At 44.9% G+C, this 26,244-nt stretch overlaps 2 protein-coding genes across 3 annotated transcripts in view; one reads left to right on the forward strand and one right to left on the reverse strand.

The window, feature by feature from the left end:
• cdh23 (cadherin-related 23) overlaps positions 1 to 26,244 on the reverse strand; it is a gene marked incomplete at both ends in the record, with an annotated part of 313,884 nt that overhangs the window by 198,159 nt on the left and 89,481 nt on the right. For both annotated transcript variants that reach the window (XM_083774574.1, XM_083774573.1), the window contains 2 exons: positions 5,903 to 6,031; positions 6,573 to 6,767. In XM_083774574.1, the coding sequence (XP_083630700.1) occupies positions 5,903 to 6,031; positions 6,573 to 6,767 (324 nt within the window). The remainder of the gene's footprint in view (positions 1 to 5,902; positions 6,032 to 6,572; positions 6,768 to 26,244) is intronic.
• vsir (V-set immunoregulatory receptor) overlaps positions 1 to 26,244 on the forward strand; it is a 445,816-nt gene that overhangs the window by 152,503 nt on the left and 267,069 nt on the right. The gene's annotated exons all lie outside the window — the stretch shown is intronic.

The following is a 26,244-nucleotide window of genomic DNA, read 5'->3' on the forward strand; positions in this document are numbered from 1 at the left end:
GTGGTTGTGTGTGTGTGTGTGTGTGTGTGCTACAGCTGCGCCCTGTGTGTGTGTGTGTGTGTGTGCTACAGCTGCGCCCTCTGGTGGCGGGCGGGTGGTGTAACAGCGTGACACACACACACACACACAGACATTCAGCCCTTGCTGTCATAGTAAGTGGCTCACTGCGTTCGCAACCAACAAAGTCACATGTAATCTGTGTAGACAGGGTTTACGGCCCCAGCACTGTTTAAGACCATTATCTGTTCCTTCTGTCCTCTTGTGATTGTGGCCTAACGACAGTAGGTCAAAACCTTATTTTGTTGCTTTAACGTCAACATCACTTTCCACCTCCCAATTTCCACATCTTCTCTGCACGCTATAGCTGTCAGCAGTGATCTTGCCGTTTTGCAGTGTGGTCAGCAACTTGAACCACTACAGGCTAAAAATGGCCTAAAAATAGCCGGAGTATGGCTGAAAGGAGTTGCAGTCCACAGTCCTCACATAGCAGCAAAGACCAATGGAGAATCAATCCAGTCAGTGTCAGTGGTGGAGAAAGTACTCAATTGTTTACAAGTATCAATACTGCAATGTATAACTACTTTTACAAGTAAAAGTCCAGAATTTAAAATGTACTTGAGTAAAAGTACAAATGCATTGGCATTAAGATGTACTTAAAGTAGCCTACCAAAAGTAGAAAGTACTCACTATGGAGTATGGACAGGGTCCCATTTAAGTTGTCAAATGTATACAATTTTTTTTAAATAGCAGATCTACAAGCTCACAACACGTCATAGATCTGCTATTTTCAGCAAGTGTAAAATATGTCATTACGACGGCATCAAGGCCCACGAAAATACTTTTCCGTCGACTAAATCAACTATAGAGTTTGTCGACTAAAATCTTATTTTTGTCGACTAAACAATTCCAGGTGTCAAAAACTTTTCAAGAGACTATGACTAAAACTAAAATCAAAATTTGCTGCCAAAATCAACACCACAGGAAGAAATCCCATGACACTCACATGCAATGGTGAATATCTTTCTGCTCTCCTTGTGGAACATGAGCTACGTACTGGCCTCAAAACACCTGCTCCAGAATATAACAGGGCAAGATATGGACCTACTGGTATAAGGCACAGGTGGAGGAACTCTATCCTGAATGCTGAACCTTACAGGGGTACTATACAGGCTTTAGTTCCGACACTATTATTGGTCCGACAGTCATTAGACCGAAAACCTACCTCAACCAATGAATGCGAATGAATGCATGAAGAATGAATTAATTAATGAATGAATGAATATATGTATTAATGAATGAATTAATGAATGAATGAATGAAGCAGTACCTTGGTTGGTGGGAGTTAAAGACAGGGGGACTGAGAGGGTGTTGAGACAGCGTGCGTGCATGTTTGAACACATGAGAAATGACCTATGGCAGGAGTGTGTGTTGGATGGCTCCCTGTGTAAATGCCATGGACCTTGAGGACAGTTGACACTAATTTTGTCACTTTAACCCAGGGCTTATCACCACCACACACCACCTAATGGAAATGACAGCCTGTTAAAATACCACTCACTGATACAGCAGTACTAATATGCATGTGTGTGCATGTGCGCGTGCGTGCGTGCATGCGTGAATTTGTGAAATACATGTGTAAAAACTTTGCACTATATGATAGATCTAACAGCCTATCATACATGATACATCAGGAATAAATGTGCCAATCAGACATATATATTGTATACATATATACTGTATATTTACAGTATTGGCTTACATGTCAAAGTGCTTCCTATACTGTGATTAAAGGTATATTCAGTGATTTCACTTAATTCAAATATCGCTTATTTTTTTGTTTTGTTGTGATACTACTATAGAGTGTGCTGGCCATATAAGGAGTTCCTCCCTGTTCCCAGTTAACCCCTGGGGGTCAAAAAACCTTAGGTTTCGTTTTTGACTCTCTATCCTGATTGGACGAAAGGCTGGGTCCCACAGCCAAAAACGAAACCTAAGGTTTTTTGAGTGAAATCACTGAATATACCTTTAAGTATCCTACTGTGTTGAAGTATTTTGTCAAAGTATTTCTTACTTTGCATTGTTTGAGCTACCATTGATGAAGATAGTGGATGTGAACGTGAATTTAAAAAGTGTGGAAATCTTTTCCATGACGTTAAAAATATAGTATCCCAGGCGGGCCCAAGTTAACATCATCCGACAAAAGTTGTCCAGTTTTGCGCCAGCGGGGCACAGAGGGGCCAAAACAACAATTAATCACGTCATCTTTGGCAGCCATTGCCCCGTATGGAAAGCAATCGAAAACGGAGGAAAGATATAACAAGCACGGTTATTTACTTCATAGCGACGACATGATGCCCCTGAGCAAAGTGGAGAAAGACGGATTAAATTGCTGGAATTGATTAAAGTGCTGGACACCAGCTACGAACTCCAAGGCATAAGAATACTTCCTATCTTTAGCAAGAATGCTGCAGAAAGCTGCAAATAAATAGATAGTTTTTTTGTTTGTTTTTTAGAAAATGCAAGGTCCCTGATGCTCTCTCCCTCACCACACAGCATTACTAGCGTTCTGTCGTTAAAACATTTAGACAAAATGCTGTATATTATTTGATCACAAAATGTGTTCTAAACCAGTTTGGACAGTTAATGTTTACATTGTTATTGTATTTGTTATGTTAAACACTTTCCCTCCCATTCACGAGTTACACAAGTTCATTGATTGTAGAACAGCTTCCCTCCCAATAACGAGTTACATTTTCATTGTTTAATTTGCGTTCTGAATACGTTTTAATCGGACTGTGGAGTGGGATAGGCGACGTGTTCGGATGACGTCACCGCAAAACTTTCAGTCACACTGGCATGCAAAGGCTTCTGGGAAATTGAGGCCCAATGCATTCCAATGGCGGTGGCGTGCAGCGGGCGATGATGTCGGCGCTGTGGTTCTTCAAAGGTTAGTGAAATCTAGGCAGTCAACAGGGCATTGCAATGAATTAATTCCACAGTCAAACTGTTAAACTATATTCTATGATTTAACTAATGGCCCCTCTAGCAAGAAAAGTTCACCAAAAGAACGAGCCAAACACAAATATATTGAATTATAAATTATTATCGTACTATTATATAGATATTTGATATTGATCGATATGGAATATTGCCATATCTTGTCGATGTACAGCACAGACTCTTACCATACCTGTACAACTCTTTTCATCTCCCACTCACTCTACTCTACTGTACGTTACACCCCTCCCCCCTGATGTGACCTTCCTGGTGACAGTTGATGAATCGGGGAGTCGGGGGGACACCAGGCGTAGACTCCGTCATGCCCCGTTAATGTGCATGCAAATGTAGCACTTGACATTTCACTACGACACAGTGCGGCGTGAGGAGAGTCGAGGAGAATAGAGGAGAGGATGATCGGAAGAGGGGATGAGAGCGAGAGAGCGATGGGGCGTGCGGGAACGACTAGGCAGAGGTATGAGGCAAAACAAGAATTGAAGGAAGAGGACATGAGAAGTGATCGGATGGTTGAGGGAGACGGGGGACAATAAAAAGAGAGGGTGAATGGAGTGAACGACATGAGCGAAGTTGAGGATGCGTTATTGCCGCTGTGCTGCGAAGAAGACACGACATTAACATACCCACCTGGGGGTACGGAGTGTCTATTAACTTGATGCTGTTGGCTACATAGCGTATACTGCATGACAGGAAAAAGCTCTGTGTAGAAACGTTGCATGCTTAGCAATAGAAAAGTAAACCTGCTCCGACATCCGTCTCTAACACTAATTATGCTAATGTAACACATGTGTATACACCACTTTAGAATCAAAACCATGGGGTGCCTTGGACGTGTATACACGTCTTTAGGTCCTTTTTATTGATATCAAACCATATTATAAAAATCTATTTTTGTAAATGTTTTTTTGGCCTTTCCTTCTTCAGCGATCCTAGACCGGTTTCACGCATGCGCACTGCCGTTCACTTCCTCGTTGATGGGTGGACAAAAGTTGCTCATAACCCTAAATCTATGGCGCTCTCCATGGTTTTGACCATAATGCCAATGTTCTGTGGTCATTCCAAGCACCTCGTTTGGAATATTTACACTTTTAGAGATTCATAAGACGAGCTGGGTAGCGTGTGGAAAATTATGCCTCCCGATTTTGGGGGTAATGGAAGGCGGGGCTTTTCAAAGTAAAATCTGCCTCATCTGCATGGCTGGGCTGGGAAAAATTCCCCAGTAAAAGAAGTGTTAATACTTAATTTATACTTTGCTACACGTCCGTGTTGCAAGCCAGAACTATATTCTGAGCCTTACATTTACATGCATTTTACTGTGCATACGCAAGCACATACACAGTGTATACTATGACCTAATTTATGATATTATTTATTTTGTTTTAATACAGTCAATTATTATCATTACAATCTGGTTTTACAGCTGTTGTACAGTGTGTAACACACACACACACACACACACACACACACACACACACACACACACACACACACACACACACACACACACACACACACACACACACACACACACACACACACACACACACACACACACACACACACAATGATAAATCCTGGCCTCTGTGCCCTTTGCTGTAGGCCTTACACCTCCCCCCCCAGCAATGGGACTGTAAATCTCAGCCAGTAATTTAATTGTCGTCACACCGCTATAGGGACCCGAGGCTGCGTTTGGAACGTAGAGGCCGGGGGGGTGGCGGGGGGAGGGGGGCTGAATGGACTGGACAAAAACACAGCCTCAGGGGGACAGAGAGCCTGAGCATCGCTGAGAGGCCATGGCGGGACCCGCAGGACATTAATGTTGGGAGACGAGCCATCCTCCCAGCTCCGATAGCAATAACTCATACCTTCACTTTAACTGTGTTTCCATCGCCCTTAGTCTAAACACCACCACCCCCAGAATGACAAAAGAAAAGTGTGCAAATGTACGGAGGGAAGAGCGATGAGATGAAGCAGTGAAACATGACTTGTGGAGAAAAGGGCTCTGATGGCTGTAGAAATGGACAGAGCAGAATAAAGGAAGAAGCATGGACAACTGTTGCTATATACGGTGTCCTTGATAAAAAGCATTCCAAGTCCTATAAGTGCTCCCTGTGGTGTCGCTCAGCAGACAGCGCTCCCAAGACTGTAGTGAAGAGAGTGTGGTGAACAAACTACCCCTCCCCCTCCGCCTGGTCCCTTGCTGCAAATAAAAAGATACTTTTAGACAGACCTCCCTGGAAATAAAAACGTCTGGGTTTCCGAGGCTAGGTTAAATGTGACTTGACGAATCACAGTGGGGCCAGACGGAGGAATAAAAACAAAAGACCAAAGAGCTGGTGATAGACACGAGGCAGAGCAAAAGGACGACCCCAGTACCCATCACCATCCAGGGAGAATTGTGGACTCCTACAAGTTCCTTGGTGTCCACCTGAACAAACACCTGGATTGGAGAGATAACACGGAGGCTGTCTACGAAAAGGGACAGAGCAGACTGTACCCCCGTGAGGATGTTCAAGTCCTTTAATGTGTGTAGCAGGCTACTGAAAATGTTTTATCAGTCCGTTGTAGCCAGCGTTCTGTTTTAGGCAGTGGTATGCTGGGGTGGGGGCATTGAGGCCTGGGAGCTGAACAAGCTCAACAAGATCACAAAGAAGGCCAGTTCTGTGGTGGGCCTCAGGATGGAGGGGCTGCAGTCAGTCGCAGAGAGGAGAATCAGGGACAAGCTGATCTGCATGCTGGCTAACGCCTCCCATCCACTCTATGGTGACTTGCAAGAGTGAGTGATAATAAAGTTCATCTCATCTCATCTCCACTCTCAAAATGTATTATGTCTGTATTATGCACAGTACAGTACGTAATGCGTGCGTTTCTATGGGGCCTTACTGACCGGTGGTGCGTTCTCCACTATGTTGGTGCTGTAGGGCAGGTTGGTGAAGATGGGGTCCATGTCCTGGACATCAGTGATGGTGATGGCCAAGTTGGCCAGTCGGGAGAGAGGCCTCACCTTGTCCTGATCCTGGAGTTGATACATTAGAAACGCATTGGGCTTATTATCACTGCTAAATGATTCTATACAAAAAGATAATGCCAAAAGATAATGTTCAAAGATAGCAGATGTACAAGCTCGCAAGCGTGCCACGACATGACACACTGTGAACTTGTATATCTGCTCGTTTTTAATAATAATATAATACTCTCACAGTACGTTTTAACAGCGGGCGACAGCCAGACGAATTTTCCGGAAGTGCATTATTTGTCAATGGGACCCGGCAACTACTGGCGATAGAGGCGATAGCAGGCGAACAGGCGATGGTCGAAAAGTGGGCGGGGGAATGTCGGCCGAAATGATACAAATAATTCATCTTTGGGCGACATCGCCTGGCGATAGTGGGCGATTGGGCAATGAAAAAAAATTTAGTCACCGAACATTGTGTGGTCATAGTATTGAACGAAATGAACACGCACCAGTGTTGATTTAGCCGTTTTCCCCGTTGATTTCATGTGTTTGTGTGTGTGTGTGTGTGTGTGTGTGTGTGTGTGTGTGTGTGTGTGCTGACCGTGGCATTGACAGTGAGCTGGAAGGCCGAGGTGGTCTCGTAGTCCAGGGACCTGGTGACGGTGACCGTGCCCCGGGCTCCGTCGATGGCGAAGAAGGCCGACGGCGGCTGGAAGGAGAACAGCACGCTGCCTCCCGTGCCCTGGTCCGGGTCTGTGGCGTTCGCCTGGAACACTGAGGTACCCACCGCCGTGTCCTGGAACACACACACACACACACGCACAAATTAATTTTTTATTTGGATCGGCACAAACAGCGCAAAATTAGTTCCCATTTTAGTCCCGCGTCTGTGTCTGTGTCTCTGGAACAAGCTATTTTGAGACGGGGGTCTGCGCGGCTAAATGCATATCATTCTGCATGGGGCTCCTTGACATGAAATAGTTTGAGAACCACTGACATAGAAACATAGGTTTTTCAGAAAACATTTTACATTGTTACATTACGGTCAAACCACTGCTGAACAAGAAACAAGATAGCACATTGATGACATACTACTACTTGACACTACTAGACAGGATGCTTTTTTTAGGGGAGCTAGCCCCTCCTATAGAGCGTTGTAGTCCCGCCCCTTTTCATGAAGACGCCAGGCCCAGGAAATAATTCCCAATGCATTTTTTCCTCATAGACATTTAAAAAAGTACCTTTTAAGCGTCGTACAAAGCCAACTTGAGTCGTGACAAATCATGACAATAAACACAATATTTTGGACCAAACAAATAATTACAAAGAAGAAAAACAAGAAAAAAAAAGTGTTGTAACCTGCCGTTTTCTTCTTCTTTCTAATTATTTGTTCGGCCCGAAAAATTGTGTATGTTGTCATGATTTCTCACAACTCGAGTTGGCTTTGTACGACGCTTAAGAGGTCTTTAAATAAATACTTTTTGAAATGTCTATGAGGAAAATGAACCGGATCATTTCCTGGGCCCTGGTATGGGGTGGGACTGCAACACTATTGTCCAGCTTTTAGTGTGTGTAACTGTAAACACAAACTTTGTCCTAACACAAACATTGAAGACGAAGGTGAGAACGCAAAATTCTGATTGGCCAGAAAGAGATGATGTATGATGATGTAGCCTACGTTGATAAGAACGCCCCTCAGTTCACACAGGTGTGACTTTCTTTAAGCCACTTTTAAGGATAAATGAAACATTGCCTGCCCCTGAGCAAAAGTTTGTGAAAATGGCCCAGACTCCCAAACACAAGAACAATAAGTTGACAATTGTATCCCAAGGCCATAATACTTTCCACCAAAGGCTGATATTTCCCAATTTCCCAATTCTGGGCCTAAACTCCCAGTATAGAGTCCCTACTGCTGGGGTATACTCCAATCAATGAAGTTCCAATGGGTTTAAAGAGGTTAGGCAGTTATAACAATGTTTCCTCCGGTAAGGGAACAGAGATGTGGGGGTGGGGGACACACAACAACAAAAACAATCCGATGTTGCTTCAGAAGGGGCCGATCCCTTGATCTTTATGTAGTTGGGACCAAAGCGTAAATTGAACAACACAACACACCAACACAGGACCTTCAAATGTAATCACTGTATATCTGGACCATTGAGAGTGTACAGGCTGCGTCACTGTCTGGAACGGATGCTCCACTCTTGACCCTTAAGGCTCTACTGGCGCTTGGTTAAAACTACAGCACACAGCTGCTTCAGCAGGACTGAGCATTCCAGCCATGCAGAACCGTCTAAGCTGTGTACACACTCAGGGGATCTTCCCAAGGATCCTGGGTCACCGCGGCCAGTGGACCGCTGCCTCTCTGCTATACCGTACCAAACTCTTCCGGAGCATCAGGTCGTGATCTAACAGCGCTCAGGGGACCGTTTCTATATCCGCTATATACTGTATAGGCTGGAAGTCTCTTGAACTTAACAGTGACAGACAGTGGTGGAAAAAGTACTCAAATGTTTTACTTAAGTAAAAGTGTCAATATACCGCTTTCCACCACTCTCATCCCCGTTCGTGATCCTACATAGTGGCACACCACATGTGCAGTATGTGCATGCAGAGTACATATGGTACGCACGCTACCAACAGGCCAAGGAACTCAATGCCAGAACATTAACACATCGGTCATGGGCAGTCATCTCGGATCAGTCCCCCCCCCCCAGGCCAGAGATTTTCAACCCTTTTCATATCAAGGCCCACTATTTATTGCGCATTTGAGCCACGGACAACAATTTTATGAGATTTAGCCCCTCAGACCCAACTAAAGAATATGTTGTATATATTGTGTTCTTGGGAAGATCCCCTGAGTGTGTATACAGCCTAGACCAGGGGTTCCCAAACTTTTTTGGACCAGGTACCCCTTTTGGGGTAGATATATTTCCAGGTACCCCCTCATCCTCGCAACACAGATAACAATATATTTACAACCACAAGCAGTGTTTCCTGCAGGAAAAAGCTTTGGTATGGTGCTGGGCGCAGGCCGCAGGGGGGCCTTCTTGCGTCCAACATTTTGATTAATTAATTAATTTGATTCAATAATTAATTAATAGGATTAATAAATTAAGATTGATTTGTATTATTGCACTTGTATTGCTATTGGAGACACTTGGGGGACACTGGGGGGACACTGGGCAGGCACTGGGGAGACACTGGGGAGGCACTCGGGAGGCACTTGGGAGGCACTGGGGAGGCACTCGGGGGGACACTGGGGAGGCACTCTGGAGGCACTCAGGGGGACACTGGGGAGTCACTCTGGAGGCACTCAGGGGGACACTGGGGAGGCACTCAGGGGGACACTGGGGAGGCACTCAGGGGAACACTGGGGAGGCACTGAGGGGACACTGGGGAGGCACTGGGAAGGCACTGGGAAGGCACTGAGGGGACACTGGGGAGGCACTGGGAAGGCACTGGGAAGGCACTGCGGGGACACTGGGGAGGCACTGGGAAGGCACTGAGGGGACACTGGGGAGGCACTGGGGAGACACTGGGGAGCATGGGGAGGCACTCAGGGGGACACTGGGGAGGCACTCGGCTGGGCACTGGGGAGGCACTCAGGGGGACACTGGGAAGGCACTGAGGGGACACTGGGGAGGCACTGGGGAGGCACTCAGGGAGGCACTGGGGAGGCACTGGGGAGGCACTCAGGGGGACACTGGGGAGGCACTGGGGGACACTGGGGAGGCACTCAGGGGGACACTGGGGAGTGGGGAGGCACTGGGGAAGCACTGAGGGGACACTGGGGAGGCACTGGGAAGGCACTGGGGAGGCACTGGGGAGAAACTGCAGCCACTGGGGAGACATTGGAGAGGCACTGGGGAGACACTGGGGAGGCACTCAGGGGGACACTGGGGAGGCACTCAGGGGACACTGGGGAGGTACTGGGGAGCCACTGGGCAGACACTGGGGAGGCACCATGGCAGACACTGGGGAGGCACTGGACAGACCTGGGCAGACACTGGGGTGGCACTTGGGGAGGCACTGGGGAGGTACTGGACATTTCATATCACACACACCATGATTCACTAGCCCCCTCAAAAAACAAAAACAAAAACGTTTTTATATATATGCCAAGGACACCCATAAGAGAAGGGTTTTAAGGCGCGAGCAGTGATTTTCAACAATTTAATTTCAAGGACCCCGAGTTTGACCTGAATTAGGCTACCGTCCCCCATTTCCATCTCTGGGACCCCAATGTATATTGTAAAATCAAAGTTAAGTTAACTCTGAGAGTGTATGGAACCTAACGGGTCCATTTGGTTCCTAACTATCATTTAGCTGGGGACCCCCTGGAACTCCCTCAAGGACCCCTAGGGGTCCCCGGACTCCACTTTGGGAACCACTGCTCTAGAAATGAAATTGGCAGAAGCTTCCTCATGTATCACCACTGTATCTAAAGGTTACATTACATGAATCCATAGCCTCTCTGGCTTGCATACAACCCTACGCTCAGGCAGAGTAGTTTGTCAGCAACTTTGAGGAAAAGGATCATTAATTAGAATTACAACAAAAAAGGATTTATGAGAATGTGACCGGATAAGTCAACAAAATAAATATTGGTATGGGAGCAAGGGAGGAACAAGGAATGCAGGCACTGTGAATAACTGCAAACTATTTTGCGCACACGCAGCTCCACATGTGCACGCACCCAAGAAATATGCTCTCTTTTTGTGATGTTTTGTGTCCTGAGGAAAGGGTTCATACATTGCACACGAGCGCGCACACACACACACACACACACACACACACACACACACACACACACACACACACACACACACACACACAGTGTGTGGAGGGCATGGTGGTTGGGATCCATTCCAAGCTGAAAGTGACACAGGAAGACAGCAGTTGACCCCTACAGTCTGTTTGGCCCACACCTCCCACAGAGTTGTGTCTACGACACTGTGTGTGTGTGTGTGTGTGTGTGTGTGTGTGGATCTGTGTGAGTCTGTGAGTGAGTGAGTGAGTGAGTGAGTGAGTCTGTGAGTGAGAGAATGAATGATGGATGAACCCTTTCCCCAGGACACAAAACATCACAAAAAGAGAGCAAACTTCTTGGGTTTGCATCACTCTAGCACATCTGCCCTAGAGTACAGTACATCCTCTCTCTCTCTCCTGATGTCCCTCTTTACTCTTCTTGCTTTGTCCTACACTACAGACATGCATCAGCACTATTAGTAGACACTGGTCTGTCTCGCTGTGTTAAAGTCCCTGTCAGGGGAAGAGGAAGAGGAAGAGGAAGAGGAAGAGGAGAAGAGAGAGAGAGAGAGAGAGAGAGAGAGAGAGAGAGAGAGAGAGAGAGAGAGAGAGAGAGAGAGAGAGAGAGAGAGAGAGAGAGAGATATAGACATGAGAGAGAGGTAGAGAGAGAGAGAGAGAGAGAGAGAGAGAGAGAGAGAGAGAGAGAGGGGGGGTAGAGAGAGGTGAAGATGGAGGGAGGTAGTGAAGCGTTGGAGGGCTAAAGTGTTGTTGCTCCTCGCTGCCAGTAAGCAAGTAGAGCATCAGATGTCACTGGGCATCAGGACAGAGGACTCAATCAATCACCTTGATTCAATACAACACCCTTCAGTGAAAAAAATAATAAAAAAAATAATCCATCTGTCAGGAGGAGTGATGCTTTGCCGACAAAGCAAAAAATACACCAACTTTTGCTGACGGATACCGAAACGATTGGATCACTTTGTTTAACCTCATTTATCACGTGTACTTTATTTCCACCTCACTCTTGGTTTACATCTGAACAGTCTTTATTTGCAGATTTTTGTGGGGGGGAGGCGAACCTGTCATGCCATCTGTTTTTTTTTGGAGGGAGGAGAGGACAAGAAACACCTGCAAAAAATACTAAGCAACTCAGTTTGACACCAGCTTGTGGACATGAAATAAAACTGTAGCATATACAAATTGCACCCTGGTGAATTAATTCAATGTGCCTGAGTGCGTGCGTGCGTGCGTACAATCAACATTGCTTTGATGTCAGGAGAGGTTTGATGATTGGTGAGTTTTAGGAGTGTGTGTGTGACTGCTTAGGAAGAGAGTGTGAATGATATCTGGATGTGTGATAATATTGCGGTATATCCTTCTCCTTCCCCAAAGCCTGACGGAGCGTCTCTATCTCCCCGCAAACACATGCACCGCAATAAACAATGACTCATTAATGCTGTGCAACACTCGCCCAGTGTCTCGACTGCCACGAGGGCTCTGAAAACACACACACACACACACACACACACACACACACACACACACACACACACACACACACACACACACACACACACACACACACACACACACACACACACACACACACACACACACACACACACACACACACACACACACACACACACACACACACACACACACACACACACACACACACCCACACACACACACACACACACACACACACACCTATCTTTTTATTTTGACATTTTTGAACTATAATCTGTCCAACATAGGGATGACATCACGGCTAACTCATATAGTCCACGGTGCACAGCCTCGTAGAGTATAGATGCCACGAACAATCAGTCACTTTGCGAGTGAAATGGTCTTGCGTTGGAGTGCGCAGCACGCCAGCTCCCAGCAGCACTCTGATAATCAGGCTCTTTCACAGCTCTCGCAGTGGTGGAAAAAGTACTCAAAATGTTTTACTCCAGAATTCAAAATTTACATGAGTAAAAGTGCAAAAGCACCAAATTGTACTAAAAGTACCAAAAGTACTATGTCCCATTAACATATTTCAACTGTAGACTAACCAGAAAGACCCCCAAGGGCCAGAAGCGACCCTTTAGGGGCGAGGTTGCGTGCACGTATCCACCTCATTGACGGCAGACTGCTGGGCGAGCACTGGCGCTTTGGCATGGAGGGTCAGATCAACATGGAAACAATTCTGTACTGGCCATATAAGGATCATGTCTTGAGTGTACAGGGTTTGATGAGGTCAGATCAATATGGAATGTCAGAACAGGTCAGCTCCAAGGGTGGTAGTGGGGAGATTCTCTTGAGTGTACAGGGTTTGATGAGGGCCGGGCCTTACTTTTCGGTCCTGTTGAGAACTCTAGTTTTCGCCGGCTACCGGACGCGACTGCACTAATAACTTTGGGGCAGGCCCGTCTAGAGTTTGAATGGAACGGTATCAGTCAAAAGGGAGACATCGAAGAGGAAGATGGGGATGGATCAACAGATGGAAACAGGTGATGACAAAACATACACTAAACAACTTCAGTCCTATATATCTTTACTTTAACTCAAGAAAAACAACATGTACTTTCGCACACCTAAGTGTCCACTCAACTGTCATTGTCAGCTAACCTAGTGGGGGAGTGGTTAGTGGGTGGGGGAGTGATTATGCAAGACATTAGGGGTGTGGACAAGTATCTATTGTCACACCCATTCCAGAGGTGCTAAATTTTCAGGAATCTTTGCAGAGCAAATTCTCTACTTTGGGGTATCTGTTTCAACAAGTTTTAGATGGTCATATCTCCTTCAATTTCATTGAATGATACATCATATGAAAGCTTACATTCTGTACTTTAATAATCTGTAAAAATCTGTAATCTGTAAAAATCGAGTTGAGGCACTTTTTGCTGGAGTCTGTCACATATATCCGGATATATGGAGATCTAAGGGATTGAGGTTTGAGCTCAGATGAGGAGTTGCTGGCCAATATTGCTGACACCAGGATCTCCGTATATGGGCTTAATTGCGACAGCAGATCGCATTTGTATGACATCAGATGTCATAGTCATGTCACGAGACCTGGCTTTCCCATGTATGGGGATTTTGAGTGATACACTGACGGGAATTGCACGTTGTCATAGTAAATAATTTGAAAATAGCAGATCTACAAGCTCACAATGCGTTGCATTGTGAGCTTGTTTATCGGCTATTTTCAAATGGCCGAAACGAATATAGGGGTGAAGTTGTTTATGTATGTCTTCTTGGTGGTAACTATAGTAACTAAAGCTGTCAAATAAATGTAGTGGAGTAAAAGTACAATATTTGCCTCTGAGATGTAGTGGAGTAGAAGTAAAAGTGTTGTAGATTGGAAATACTCAAGTAAAGTACAATCACCTCAAAATTGTACTTAAGTAAATGGACTCATAGCTACTTTCCACCACTGATATTCGTCTCTTCCCAGCTCTCGCTGTGGCGCTCGTCAGATTTAGCAGAGAGCTCCTACAGGACGCGCCGTTCGTCTTTCTCTCACTTGGCCTTTCGCGCCTTTCCTTCCGGAGCCAATGGCCTCTCCATCAGGCCGTTGATTGGAGCCGTGTGTGATACCGATTAGGAGTCAATGGGGGTGACGAGGCGCAAAGAGCAAGGCGGTGAATCCTTTTGTTTTTTTTATTAGCCCATAAGACTTTTCGCCAATCGCTTCTCCATAAACAATTCACGTCATAAAACACAGACACCCGCTGATGGCCATGCACACAGGGAGGCTGCCAACACTGGACGGTGCACGGCAGCCCCGTGGTCACTGGTTGCACGTGTCACTGCGTATTTGCTTTACAAGCGTACAGAAAGAAAGGCCCCCTCTGGCTCGATCCCTCTGCATATATTTTAGCCCCGTAAGGGTGAATTGTAGGTTTTTGAATAAGTGGAATAAATGAGGCAATGGACCTTATGTCCTTGGGAGCAGCATGTTAAATAGTGAGCGGAGGATGAGGGAGAGCTTCCTGCCTCGCGTTATCTGAAGTGCACCGCGGGAATCCCCCCTCCTCATCTCCCTCAGCTCCCTCTGAGCAGTACCAGAGAGAGAGGAGATTTCACTGGGGGAGAAATAGCCCTGATTGGCTGGGACGAGCGAACAGTGTGGAAATTACTGTCGGAACGGTGTAAGGTGATTGAGTAAAACAGAGATTGTGAGTGAGTGCGAAGGAGGAGAGAGAGAGGAGGAGAAGGAGAGAGGGAGGGAGGGAGGGAGGGAGAGAGAGAGAGATTGGAAAAGCGAGACAAAAAGAGAAACCAATATGGGCACATGAAAGAATAGGCCATGTCTCTAATAGCCATGAGACACTTCTAATACAGAAGGGAGTCCCTGTCCTCTTAACTCTGTGGCTGCTGTATAATGTGTAATGGGCGCGTTAGGCCCCTGGCTTTAGTGCAGCGGTGTTGGCTAGACATCCATCTTCTGTCCATGCATGGCACTCTGTGAGAGCAGGACGGTAGACAGCACTTGGGGCTCTGGAGACTCATGCTGGCCAGGTTTCAGAACTACACCCCGGCCCAGAGTCCCCCTCTGGGGACCCAAAGCAGGGACTGCTTCTACCTCTGGGGAAGGTGGGAGTTGGAGTCCGCTGGGAGATGGGGGAGTTGTGGTATTATAGATTCCACCGCTCTGCACTTCAACATTCTACAGCAGGGGAGTCCTGGCCCGGTGGGATGAATTTTATTTTTTTGGTGGTGGTAAGGTTCAGCTGGGTTCAGTGATTGGTCTGAATCCAGGGTGATGAACAACAAAACATGCACAAATTGAGCGAGGTGGTGTGCGGTGAATGTTGCACCGGAGTATACACAAGCTAAAAGCCCAAAATTTACCATATAATTTGCTGAGAAATGTATGCAAATCAGACAAACAAGCCTTTTTACCATGGAAGAGCATACCGTGCAATGTTGTTGAGAGCACATAAACAAGCAAAAAAGGGAAAAAACAGCTGCCGTGAGATAAATGCTACTTTTTTATCCATTTACTTGAGTTTTATGAAATGGGTCCTATACGTTGCCAGATTGTGTTGTCACTGTTTTAAATTTAAATGTCAAGATCATGAACTATGTATTGCTAATTTGCTGTGTAAAATAAGTGCTTGCCAAAATCGGAGATTATAGGCTTGTACTCTCATGTATTCGGTTTCCATTTGCTACGTTTAATCTAAATACCTGTAATGACCATGTGAATCACATGCATGGGGACGTAAGATTTTCATACCTAGTCTACAAAACAAGGATGATAAGCAACATGCCACTATGCCAAATATCATTATTATTCTAACACCAGATCATAGTAAATCTTTTCAATTGCAAACTAAATTGTATAAGAATGTATGAACAGCTTTCAGCAGCCTACTACATTTTAGTAAAACAACAAGTCTAGTTTGTGTGTGTGTCAGTGTACTGTGTGGTACTGTATAATGCATTAATGGCTGGTGGGAGATTTCATTAGTACTACTATACCGGCATGGAACACAGAGAGAATATACAATAGTATAGCTTTACACTGCAAATTTGTGAAATTGTAATCACCTACATCAAATGCAAATGCACATCTTCACATTCACGCGTTGATGAAATGAGTCAAGGCGAGTGAGAGATCATATGCTCCGATGTTTTATTTTTCAGATGCTAGGTTATATCGCTGTGGCAGACACTGTTGGTGCATATATTAAGAAATGATATGCAGGGGCAGTGCCCGGATCCCGGTCACCCCACAGAGGTCTGGACAGCGCCCCACAATAGAGCCCTGATTACACCCTCACTACACCACAAGACCTTCTACTCCCTCTCTGGAATTTTACATTGGGCTCAATGCTTCGAGCCCAGCAGGCCTGTGATTGTGCCATGGCCTCTCACGCACCCTCTCACTTCTCGTCTGCCATGATCTCCATCGCAGCTAGCTCCTGCTTTTCTGCCGCATGCCCGTCTGTGCCTTTTTGGCATTGTTCTTGAGCTATAGTGGACTGAATTGGGAGTAAGGGAGAAGCTCGGGTAAAATGATGAAAAGCGGAGAGGAGTTCAATCACGGTGCCCGATGAGTTTGATCGCTGCTGCGGTCTATCAGAGTGCTTTTAAACAGGGTTTCTGAGCCACTTAAAGCAAATAGATAACTACCGAAGCCACGGATAGTGCTGGTACTAAGAAGGTAAAGGTACCGTACTGACAGAAAGTGGTGTCATGTCAGCTGTACAATACATACAGTGACACAGAATCCAGTGTTCAAATATGTCAGCTCAGCGAGCCGATGCTGATTTATAGATGATATCTCACTATGTGCCAGAGACGTCGAAAACCGGGTGAATCACAGGAGCACTTTAATTAATCATGGAGGGCGAGACAATATGCCATATTTCACCTCTGAAATTAGCTGATCAATAATTCACCGTGTTATTGAATCATGACTAAATGTCCTTCATCCACAGGGCTCCGACAGTAAATGGGGGAAATTATACAGAAATGATTTATCCTCCGCTGAGAAGCGAAGGAGTTTGGTTTAGAAAATAACTTCGCTTAATTCAAAAGTTTATGTTAACACAGATGTATGAATGTGTATAATGTGTGTTTATACCCATGCATGTAGCCGCTTTTGCAGTGTATGTCAGTCTATGTAGACCCGAGTTCATGGATCCATATATTTGTGACTGCCTCGTATAACTGAACTGCATCTCAAACAGCCACCAGTTCTCAAAAAAACGCCCCCAAGAGAGCAGCCACGTCACCAGGAACAGCACATAAATCAGAAAAGTGGGGAAAAAGTGGAGGCTATAGGAAGCAAAGGAACAGCGGCAGAGATGAGAGAAAGGGCACCGGTCGCATTCGCACTGCAGCTAAATTGCCTGGGATCAGATTTTTCAATTATCTGGCCCCTTCTTTTTTTATATTTCATATTTTTTCGCCCCCCTTTTCCCTCAGCGTTCCCGATTTGATGGTGACAGAGGAGAGGAGGAATGAGAAGAGGGAGTGTTAAATGAAGTGAAAGGAGGTTCCACCCCCCTCTTTAAAAGGGCTAATAGACGCTCCCCTGCTGGTGGCATCAGCGTGGCGAAGAGCAGGTTAGCGGCGCCACCCACAGTGCTATATCACTTCTGTGTGTGTGCGCAGCGATGCAGCGTGCATGTACTTATATGTGCAATTGTGCATGTGTGGCTTTTCCCTCGGAATTGTAGCATTCTGAAAATTGAATTACGGCCGGCCTTGGCAGAAAATCAATTTGAGCCCGACTGGAGGGATTGACATTATTGTTTGTGTGTGACATTTTCTACAACATGGCTGGATATGTTCTGTTCCATCTCCAAAGAGCAGGTTGCCCGCACACCACAATTAATTTAACCCATTTACATTTTCAGAATAAAGAAAACACTTAGAAGTGTTTATATTCCAAACAGGATGCTTGGTTGAGTCAGAAATGAGGACAGAACATTGCCATTTAGATCAAAACCATGGAGAGCGACATAGATTCAGAGAGAATAAACAGTTTTGTCGGGCCGTAAACAAGGAAGTGAACGGCTGCACGCATGCGCGAAACATGATGCTGTGCGCTGCACAAGGCCCTGTCAAAAATGTATTAGAGCGATCCCGTTTTATATCATTCAAAATGTCCTTAAGACGTCTCCACACGACCTTAGCACCCGCATTTTTTATTGAGAGGACGTGTGGACACGTCTTTAGCACAAACGCTGTTAAGACCTGAGGACCCGATTCTACAAAATATCTTATAAATCATGAGTTTTCGGAAAAACCTAAACCTCAGTTTACATCAGTGGTTCTCAAACAATTTCATCATCCTTCGTACATTTTTTCAAAAATAGCAGATCTACAAAGCTCGTAGCGCGTCACTCGGTGCTGCGCTATGAGCTTGTAGATCTACTATTTTTCAACAGTTAAAGTTTAAAGGTTTCATTTATTTGTATTTGTCGTTTTTCTTTTAGGTTTTATGACCTCATTTACACCCAAACAACCTGAACTTTAAACATTCAGTGGAATTTCTGTGGTACTGGGGTTTTCTCTGTGTATCCTGAAGCCTTTGGAGCTGCAATGAAAACTGGCAAGCAGGCCTCAACAGTGGGATTTATGGACTCTTACCTCACAGTCCACAGGCAAATCAGAGCACTTGTTTGTACCAGAAAACCCCAGACCACAGAAAATCGACTGAATGTTAAAAGTTCAGGTTTTTTGGGTATACAATTGAGCTCAGAAAACATAAAAAATTACAAAAACCTTTAAAATAATGGTTAAAAAGCTATAAGGTGACACAGATGCTCCTCTAAATGGGTTAACCTCCCGTGCCCTACTAAAGTCGCAACGAGACAGATGCGTTATATGAAATGGACCTTCTACATACAGTATATAGTAGGAAAACCAATGGTGAAAATTGCCCCACAATAAACACCTTCCACTTTATCTCGCTCTGACACCGGCCCGCTCTCTGGTCCACTCTATGGCCTCACTGAGCGATGGGCCATTTTATACGGAGAAGCACTCAGCCGCACAAAATGATTCCACACAGGCTGACAGCAAAAGGGAGCGACTTTAGAAAGGCAAGGACAGCCTTGTTTGTGTGTGCTGTGTTGTGTGTGTGTGCGTGCCCGTGTGGGTGTGTGCGTGTGTCCGTTTGCGTCCGAACATATGTTGGATCAGTCAATATCTGAAAGGTTTGTCCATGCATATGTACAGTACTGTATAATGTGAGCATGAATGTGTGCATCATTCATCATAACATAAATCCTCCAATAAACTCCTCCTTTCTATTAATTACCGGGCCCCTATTAATCACCGGGAATGGCGTTGAATTAAGTAATAAATTCCGGCCTCCTTTTATGAGCCGGGGTTTTTTGTGTTGTTTTTTTCCCAAGTGCCGTATCTGTTACTTTCGCTGCTCTGGCTGGCTGTGCCTGTCACGTCAGCGTCCACTGTCCAGATGCCGTGGCCGCGGTGCTCGGCTCGCACACAATACAACAACAAAGTTAACTTCGGGAGAGAGCCCCCACAGGGGTTTTGCAGCTCCATGCGCGTTGTGGATCTCTCATTTTATGGAACGAACGTACCACTGGTATGCTGTTAGATTGTTGCTAACGGGACCCTGTTAGCAACAAGTATATGAAATAGCCTATCATACATTTTATTTTTATGTTATTATTTGCATCTGAACTTGTCAGTAGCCTAACTGTAGGCCTTTACCACAGTACCGTGGTAGTCTATCTCAGTTGAAGTTATATACCGGTATATATGTGAATGTGACCAGATTTGACTGAGGGACTGCCATTGTATTTTTATTTTTTTCATGTCATATGAAAGCAGGGAATCATAATATAGCTTCAAATGACAATGACATTGGTTATTCAAGTTAAATTGATATGTTGATGGTATCAGAAAGGACAGAGATCGCAATGGAGGAGGAGTCTGTGTCTATGTCAGAGCAGATATCAGCTTCAACGTCCGGTCCGAGATGGACAACAAGGACATTGAAGCAGTTTGGCTTGATATCAACCTCCCCAAAACAAAACCCTTCTTGATTGGGGCTCTGTATATACCTCCCTCCCAATCCACCTTTTACAACCTGTTAGATGATGTATCAACTGACATAGGATATTCGGGGGCAATCTTGATTGGCGACGTCAACACCAATATTTTGGTAAAAGACACAGCAATCTATAAGTCCTTCCGAAATTACTGTAGCCTGCATAACCTGATTCAGTTGATTTCTCATTATACAAGGGTATGCCCTGACTCTCAAACCATCTTAGACCTCATCTTGACAAATGACCTGACTAAGATCTCCAGAAGTGGTGTCATACAGTGCAATATAAGTGATCATGATATAATTTATTGTACTCGTAAACTTCACAAATATGCAGTCAATTGCCATAACACAATCAGATTCAGATCATTAAAAAACTACACCTGTGAAGCATTAAATACAGCTCTGGAGAATCTGGACTGGTCAAACGTCCTTAACTGTACATCTACAGAAGAGGCCTGGTCTCGTTTTAAATCTGCCTTTCTATCAGTGGTTGACAGCCTGGCTCCTATGAAAATCATTAGGGCGAAAGCGAGAACTCAACCATGGATGAATGCCGACATCCTAATGGCCATGAAAACGAGAAAGTTATGCCAAGTTCAGAAAAAACAGAGATGAGCAGCTGTTCGACAAATGCAAACAAGTGTGTAACAAGGTAAATGGCATGATCAAGACAGCCAAACAAACCTACTTCAATGAGAAAATTGAAGAAAACAAAAATAAGCCCCAAAAACTTTGGAAGTCCCTCAAGGAACTGGGCTGTAACAACAGGCTCAAAACAAAGATCACGAATCTCAACATTAAAATAAATGGCTCGCTCATCTCTGATAAGCTGAATGTGGCTAACTGCTCCATCTCAAAGGTCATAGAGAGACTAGTGCTTCAAAACAAGCTTATTTTTGAATTTCAGTCAGGCTTCAGAAGATCTCACTCCACTGACACATGTCTGTTATACTTGACAGATAACATCAGACGTGAGGTGGACTCAGGCAAGTACTGTGGCATGGTCATGCTGGACCTTCAAAAGGCGTTTGACACTGTGAACCACTCCATACTGCTAAACAAGCTGAAGGCAATCGGTTTTGATGGCCCATCATTCAAATGGGTGAGATCTTACCTTGAGGGAAGGAAACAGGTGGTCGATGTAAATGGTACCCTGTCTACCTCCCTCCCAGTAGAGTGTGGGGTCCCCCAAGGGAGCATCCTAGGGCCTCTACTGTTTCTAATTTATGTAAATGACATGAACTCGGCATGTAAATGCAATCTGTTCTTGTTCGCAGACGACTCAGCTCTCCTGGTCTCGGACAAAGATAAGTCGCAGGTCGAGAGAGTACTCAGCACAGAGCTCGGTAGCATCTGTCTTTGGCTCTCCGACAACAAATTGTCACTGCACCTTGGGAAAACTGAGTCTATTCTCTTTGGTTCAAGTCATAACCTCAACAAGTCCCCAGGCTTCACAGTTAGAGTGGGTGACAGTGTGGTCACAAATAGTGAAGAGGTCACTTACTTGGGTTTTATACTAGATAACAAACTGAAAGGTGAAAAAATGGCAATGAAAGTGATCTCAAAGGTCAACCAGAGAACTCGTTTCTTGGGCAGGATATCCCCTTATGTCAACAGCAGTGCTATGAGGACCTTGGCCGGTGCCCTCATCCAGTGCCACTTTGACTATGCGTGTACTTCATGGTACAGAGGTATCTCCAAGCTTTTGAAAACAAAGCTGCAGACCTCCCAAAACAAGCTTGTGAGGTTACTACTAAAATTGAACCCCAGGTCTCATCTTACCTCTGCCCACTTTAGTAGCCTGGGATGGCTAAGGGTGGAGGAGAGAGTATCTCAGCTCTCATTGTGTCTGGTCTTCAAGATCCTAGGTGCCTCTGTTCCAGAGTACCTGCTGTGCTACCTGCCCAGAGTGAGGGATGCTCACAGGTACTCAACCAGAGGAAGTCCTTATGACCTAGTTCCCCCCAGTTTCAGGACACTCATGGGAAAAAATGCTTTTTTCTACGCAGCCACTACTCTGTGGAATGCACTCCCTCCAGCCCTGAAATCCCTAAATTCTATTGCAACTATGCAATATTTAGGAAAGACCTGAAATCATGGCTCCATCTACACACTAACTGGTCATAGTTAGCTTCCGACCCTGGATAGCCCATCTCCCATGCTCAGGACTATTCTCTCAGGGTACCTCTTGTCCTATGTATATAGCTCCCAGCCTTATATATAAGGATTATGTATTATATGTTCCATGGTTGTTTTGTCTGTACAGTATGTATGTGTATAGTTTCATGTCACTAAGTGGACCACAATGGAAACAAGCGAAGGCCTTTTTGTGTCTAAGTCCATTTGGCATTTTTTTAAATGATGTCATTTTCTGTAATTTTCTTAAACTGCCAATAAAGTATTCTATCTATCTATAGTATTATGGTATTTACCATAGGCAATATGCCAATAATGGAAAAAGTTAAAATGACCATTGAGCACCTGCAACTGCACTGTTCAATATTTCATGAGGACTTGGTTTCAATAGGCTACATGAGCTCAATACATTTTACTGTGTTCTAACTGACCCAAAATGTGATTTGTTCATTATGATCAGTTTGAAAATTTGAAATAAATTCCTCCTTCTTATAGCTGCCTCCTTTCAATAAAAGCCCGGTATCGGGATCGGTTGAGACAAATAATAGCCCGGGTTCCTAAAAGAGGATTTACGGTAAGCATGGCTCATGTGCACCATACTGTATGTTATGTTGTACACATACTCATACGCATGTGTGTGTGTGTGAGCGCGCACGCGCGTTTACGGCACGCATTTATTTGCTTACATTAAGTGTCACTTTCGACAAGGCATCAATTTCTTGGGCATGTCACGATGCAACGTGTTGTGAACTTGTACTGTAGGTTTTAAAATAGGGCCTAAAGTGGTTAATAATGCATGCGTTATGCGATTCGGTCCTTTTTTTAATCTGAAAGCCACGTGTTTATCTTGTGATCAACCTTTCCCTCTCCGTACGTCCTCTCTGCTGGATGCTAGCTCATGGCTGACTGCCTCTTAAGGACCAGCGCTGTTTATTTAAGTGTAGAGGTAATCAGGGCTGGTTGCTCTGAAGGGAGCAGGGGGAGGAGAGCAGACGGTTGGGGTCCCACAGGGAGGTGACAAGGACAGGCCAGCATTACTGCATGCACCCTGCATGCTCCCTGCTGTTGCAACAGTTTATAGTCTGCATGACACAGAAAGTCAGAGCTATCTCTATCTGTCCCCAGGACAGAGGGATAGATAGATGGAGATAGGGGAGAACTTATTTTGCAGCAGCTCTTATAAACAAGAAGGCTGAGATGTTATAGACACATTCTAATGCACAGCAACAACAGCCCCGGGGGAGGTAGTTTTGCAGGGAGAACCATGGGTTACACACGTGTGCACGCAGACACACACACACACAACCGAACGCACACACGTACGTACCCACACACGTACGTACCCACACACGCACGCACGCACGCACGCACGTACGCACGCACGCACGCTCAGTACTGCCACTGTCTGAGCAGCTCTCCAGTTGAGCAGGTTGGGGGTTAACCACTTTAAAATACATTATGCAGTACTGTATTTCATTGACCCAGGGTCCCCCAGAGGTTTATACTTGGTCCTCTCCTTTTTTTCCCCCTTACTCTACACCAAATCACTTTGAAAATAGTTCACAACGTATGGGCATGTGTAGCTTGTAGCTTGTAGATCGGCTATTTTCGAAGAGAATGCTGGCCTATCATGTCATGGCCAGAAATAAGGGAACATCTTTCACTCGCTCAGAGGACGTGTCTCCAACCAGACTGGACTATACCCCCGTGTCACAAAATGTTTAAGACACTTGGCTGTTGGTAACCGATGTGACTCAGGGGGAAAATCCAAGGGGCATGTATGAACACACAGGAGTGAACACACACATGTGTGTAGGTTTACATTAATCATGAGCTTGCCCGGCAGGTGCAAGTCCTATCGGCTAATCCCCAAAATCAATTAACTAGGCGATGACTGACGGCGATGGGAAACGATAGTAAAGCTGTGTTCCATCTCACCACTCTCCTACTATCCTTATTCCTTTCTCTTTTAAAAGGGGAGAATTCTATTTATTTTTTTCTAAATAGAATTAAATTCAAACAAGCAGGGAGCTGATTACCATATAAACAACCATTGCCTAAAGGGACAAGACACTCCTGGCTTTATTTATTTATTTTGTATTTATCTTTCATTCATTCGGCCCTTGATGCCGTCGTAATGACCGATTTTACACATGCTGAAAATAGCCGATCTACAAGCTCACAAGTTGTGAGCATTTACCTTGTGTAAAATGACTTGGATCTCTTGTCCACTAGTCCCTTTCTAACATTTTAGTCTAGTTTTTATTTGTTGACAAAATTGTCAATATATTTAGTCTTAGTTTTAGTTATCATAGCTTAGTTTTAATTTAGTTTCCATTTAGATTTTGTCAGTGAAAAAAGGCAGTCAACGAAAAATATTTGTCATAGTATTGGTCGACGAAATCAAAATTGAAACGGAGACTTTAATCCTCAGCACTTTGGTCTATTTTGTTGCACACAGTTTCATGGATTGAGAGGCATTTCACCGTGTAAGTTGTGAGCTTGTAGATCACGCATTTGTCGGTGTGTGACACCAGCGTTCAACTAAGTATAAATCCAGCTTTATAAAGACAGAATCAGGGGAAAAGTTAGCCTAATGTTTGTGTGTTTGAGAATGTGTGTGCAGAGAGAGAGAGAGAGAGAGAGAGAGAGAGGTGGGGCAATGAGGAGAGAGAGAGATTACAAGGGAGAAGAGAAAATCAGCGATAGCAAGAGGTAAAAGAGAGAGAAGCCAGTCCAAGACATCTATCCACCTATTAGTGTGGTACGAGGTGTATTTCCGTAGGATTTTTTTGCTAAAAGTGATTTTTTTGCTTTTTTGGCTTTCATAGGGTCCAAACTGTCAGAAAATGATGGGGTTCAAATGTTCCCGACCCCCACCCCTTATTTGGGGGGTCATATATTTTGGGACCCCCCATAATAGTACGCCAGACAATTAATGTCCGATTTTCATAATATTAGGGTTGTTTTATAGGTTTTTAAATATTCTGAGTTGATTTCTTACACTTTGAAAGTAGCCAGAATAATCTTTTCTGACTTTTGGTTGGGGTCTTTCTTCACCCGGGGCCCCCCGGACTCATCTCAGTACTCATTACATTCCTCGCTCTGCTCCTGTTCCAGAACAATGTCAAATTAGATAATAATTTCAGCATTACAAGCTTACAAAAATGAGTAGTAGTTAATACCAGGGGTCTTCCACAGCACCCATATATGTGATTTGCAAGTATTTCGAATATCTTGCGTTTATGTACCTTTGACTTTGATAGTTTATTAGTATTCTACCATTATTGTTGACAGATGTTACTGCAGGGAATAAAGGTATTGCAACTTCTCACTTTGGGCATGCAGAACGTGTCCATTTATTTCACACACTGCACTCACACTAACAACACAACACACACACACACACACACACACACACACACACACACACACACACACACCTATCCTCTTAAAGAGCCCATGGTCAATTATGCCTACAATACATTATTTGCAGGATCAATCTTCGTCATCATCATCTTGAATGTCCTCCCTGATAGTGTTGACACAGTCTCCACCATAGCATTTGCAGAGAGGAGTGCAAGGCAGGTTATTGTTTGAGCAGCTGCACCGTCCCTTGCAACCTGCTTTGCAACCACATGTGATGAGCTCAAGTACTGCCTTTGGAGCAGGGAGGGCAAGACACCTGACTGGAACATACCCTCCCTCCACTAGCTGAATTCCATCAATTTTGTTCGATTGGTGGAAGCTCAGGGCAATTTGTCAGGTATGAATGACTTATCCCGCATTGTGATGTAGTTGGCACAGAGGATATGTGGTAGCAGTGCAGCACGAGTTGGAGGTAG

The sequence above is a fragment of the Protomyctophum parallelum genome (genome assembly GCF_964188405.1).
Source record: "Protomyctophum parallelum genome assembly, chromosome: 10".
NCBI classification, from domain to species: Eukaryota; Metazoa; Chordata; class Actinopteri; order Myctophiformes; family Myctophidae; genus Protomyctophum; species Protomyctophum parallelum.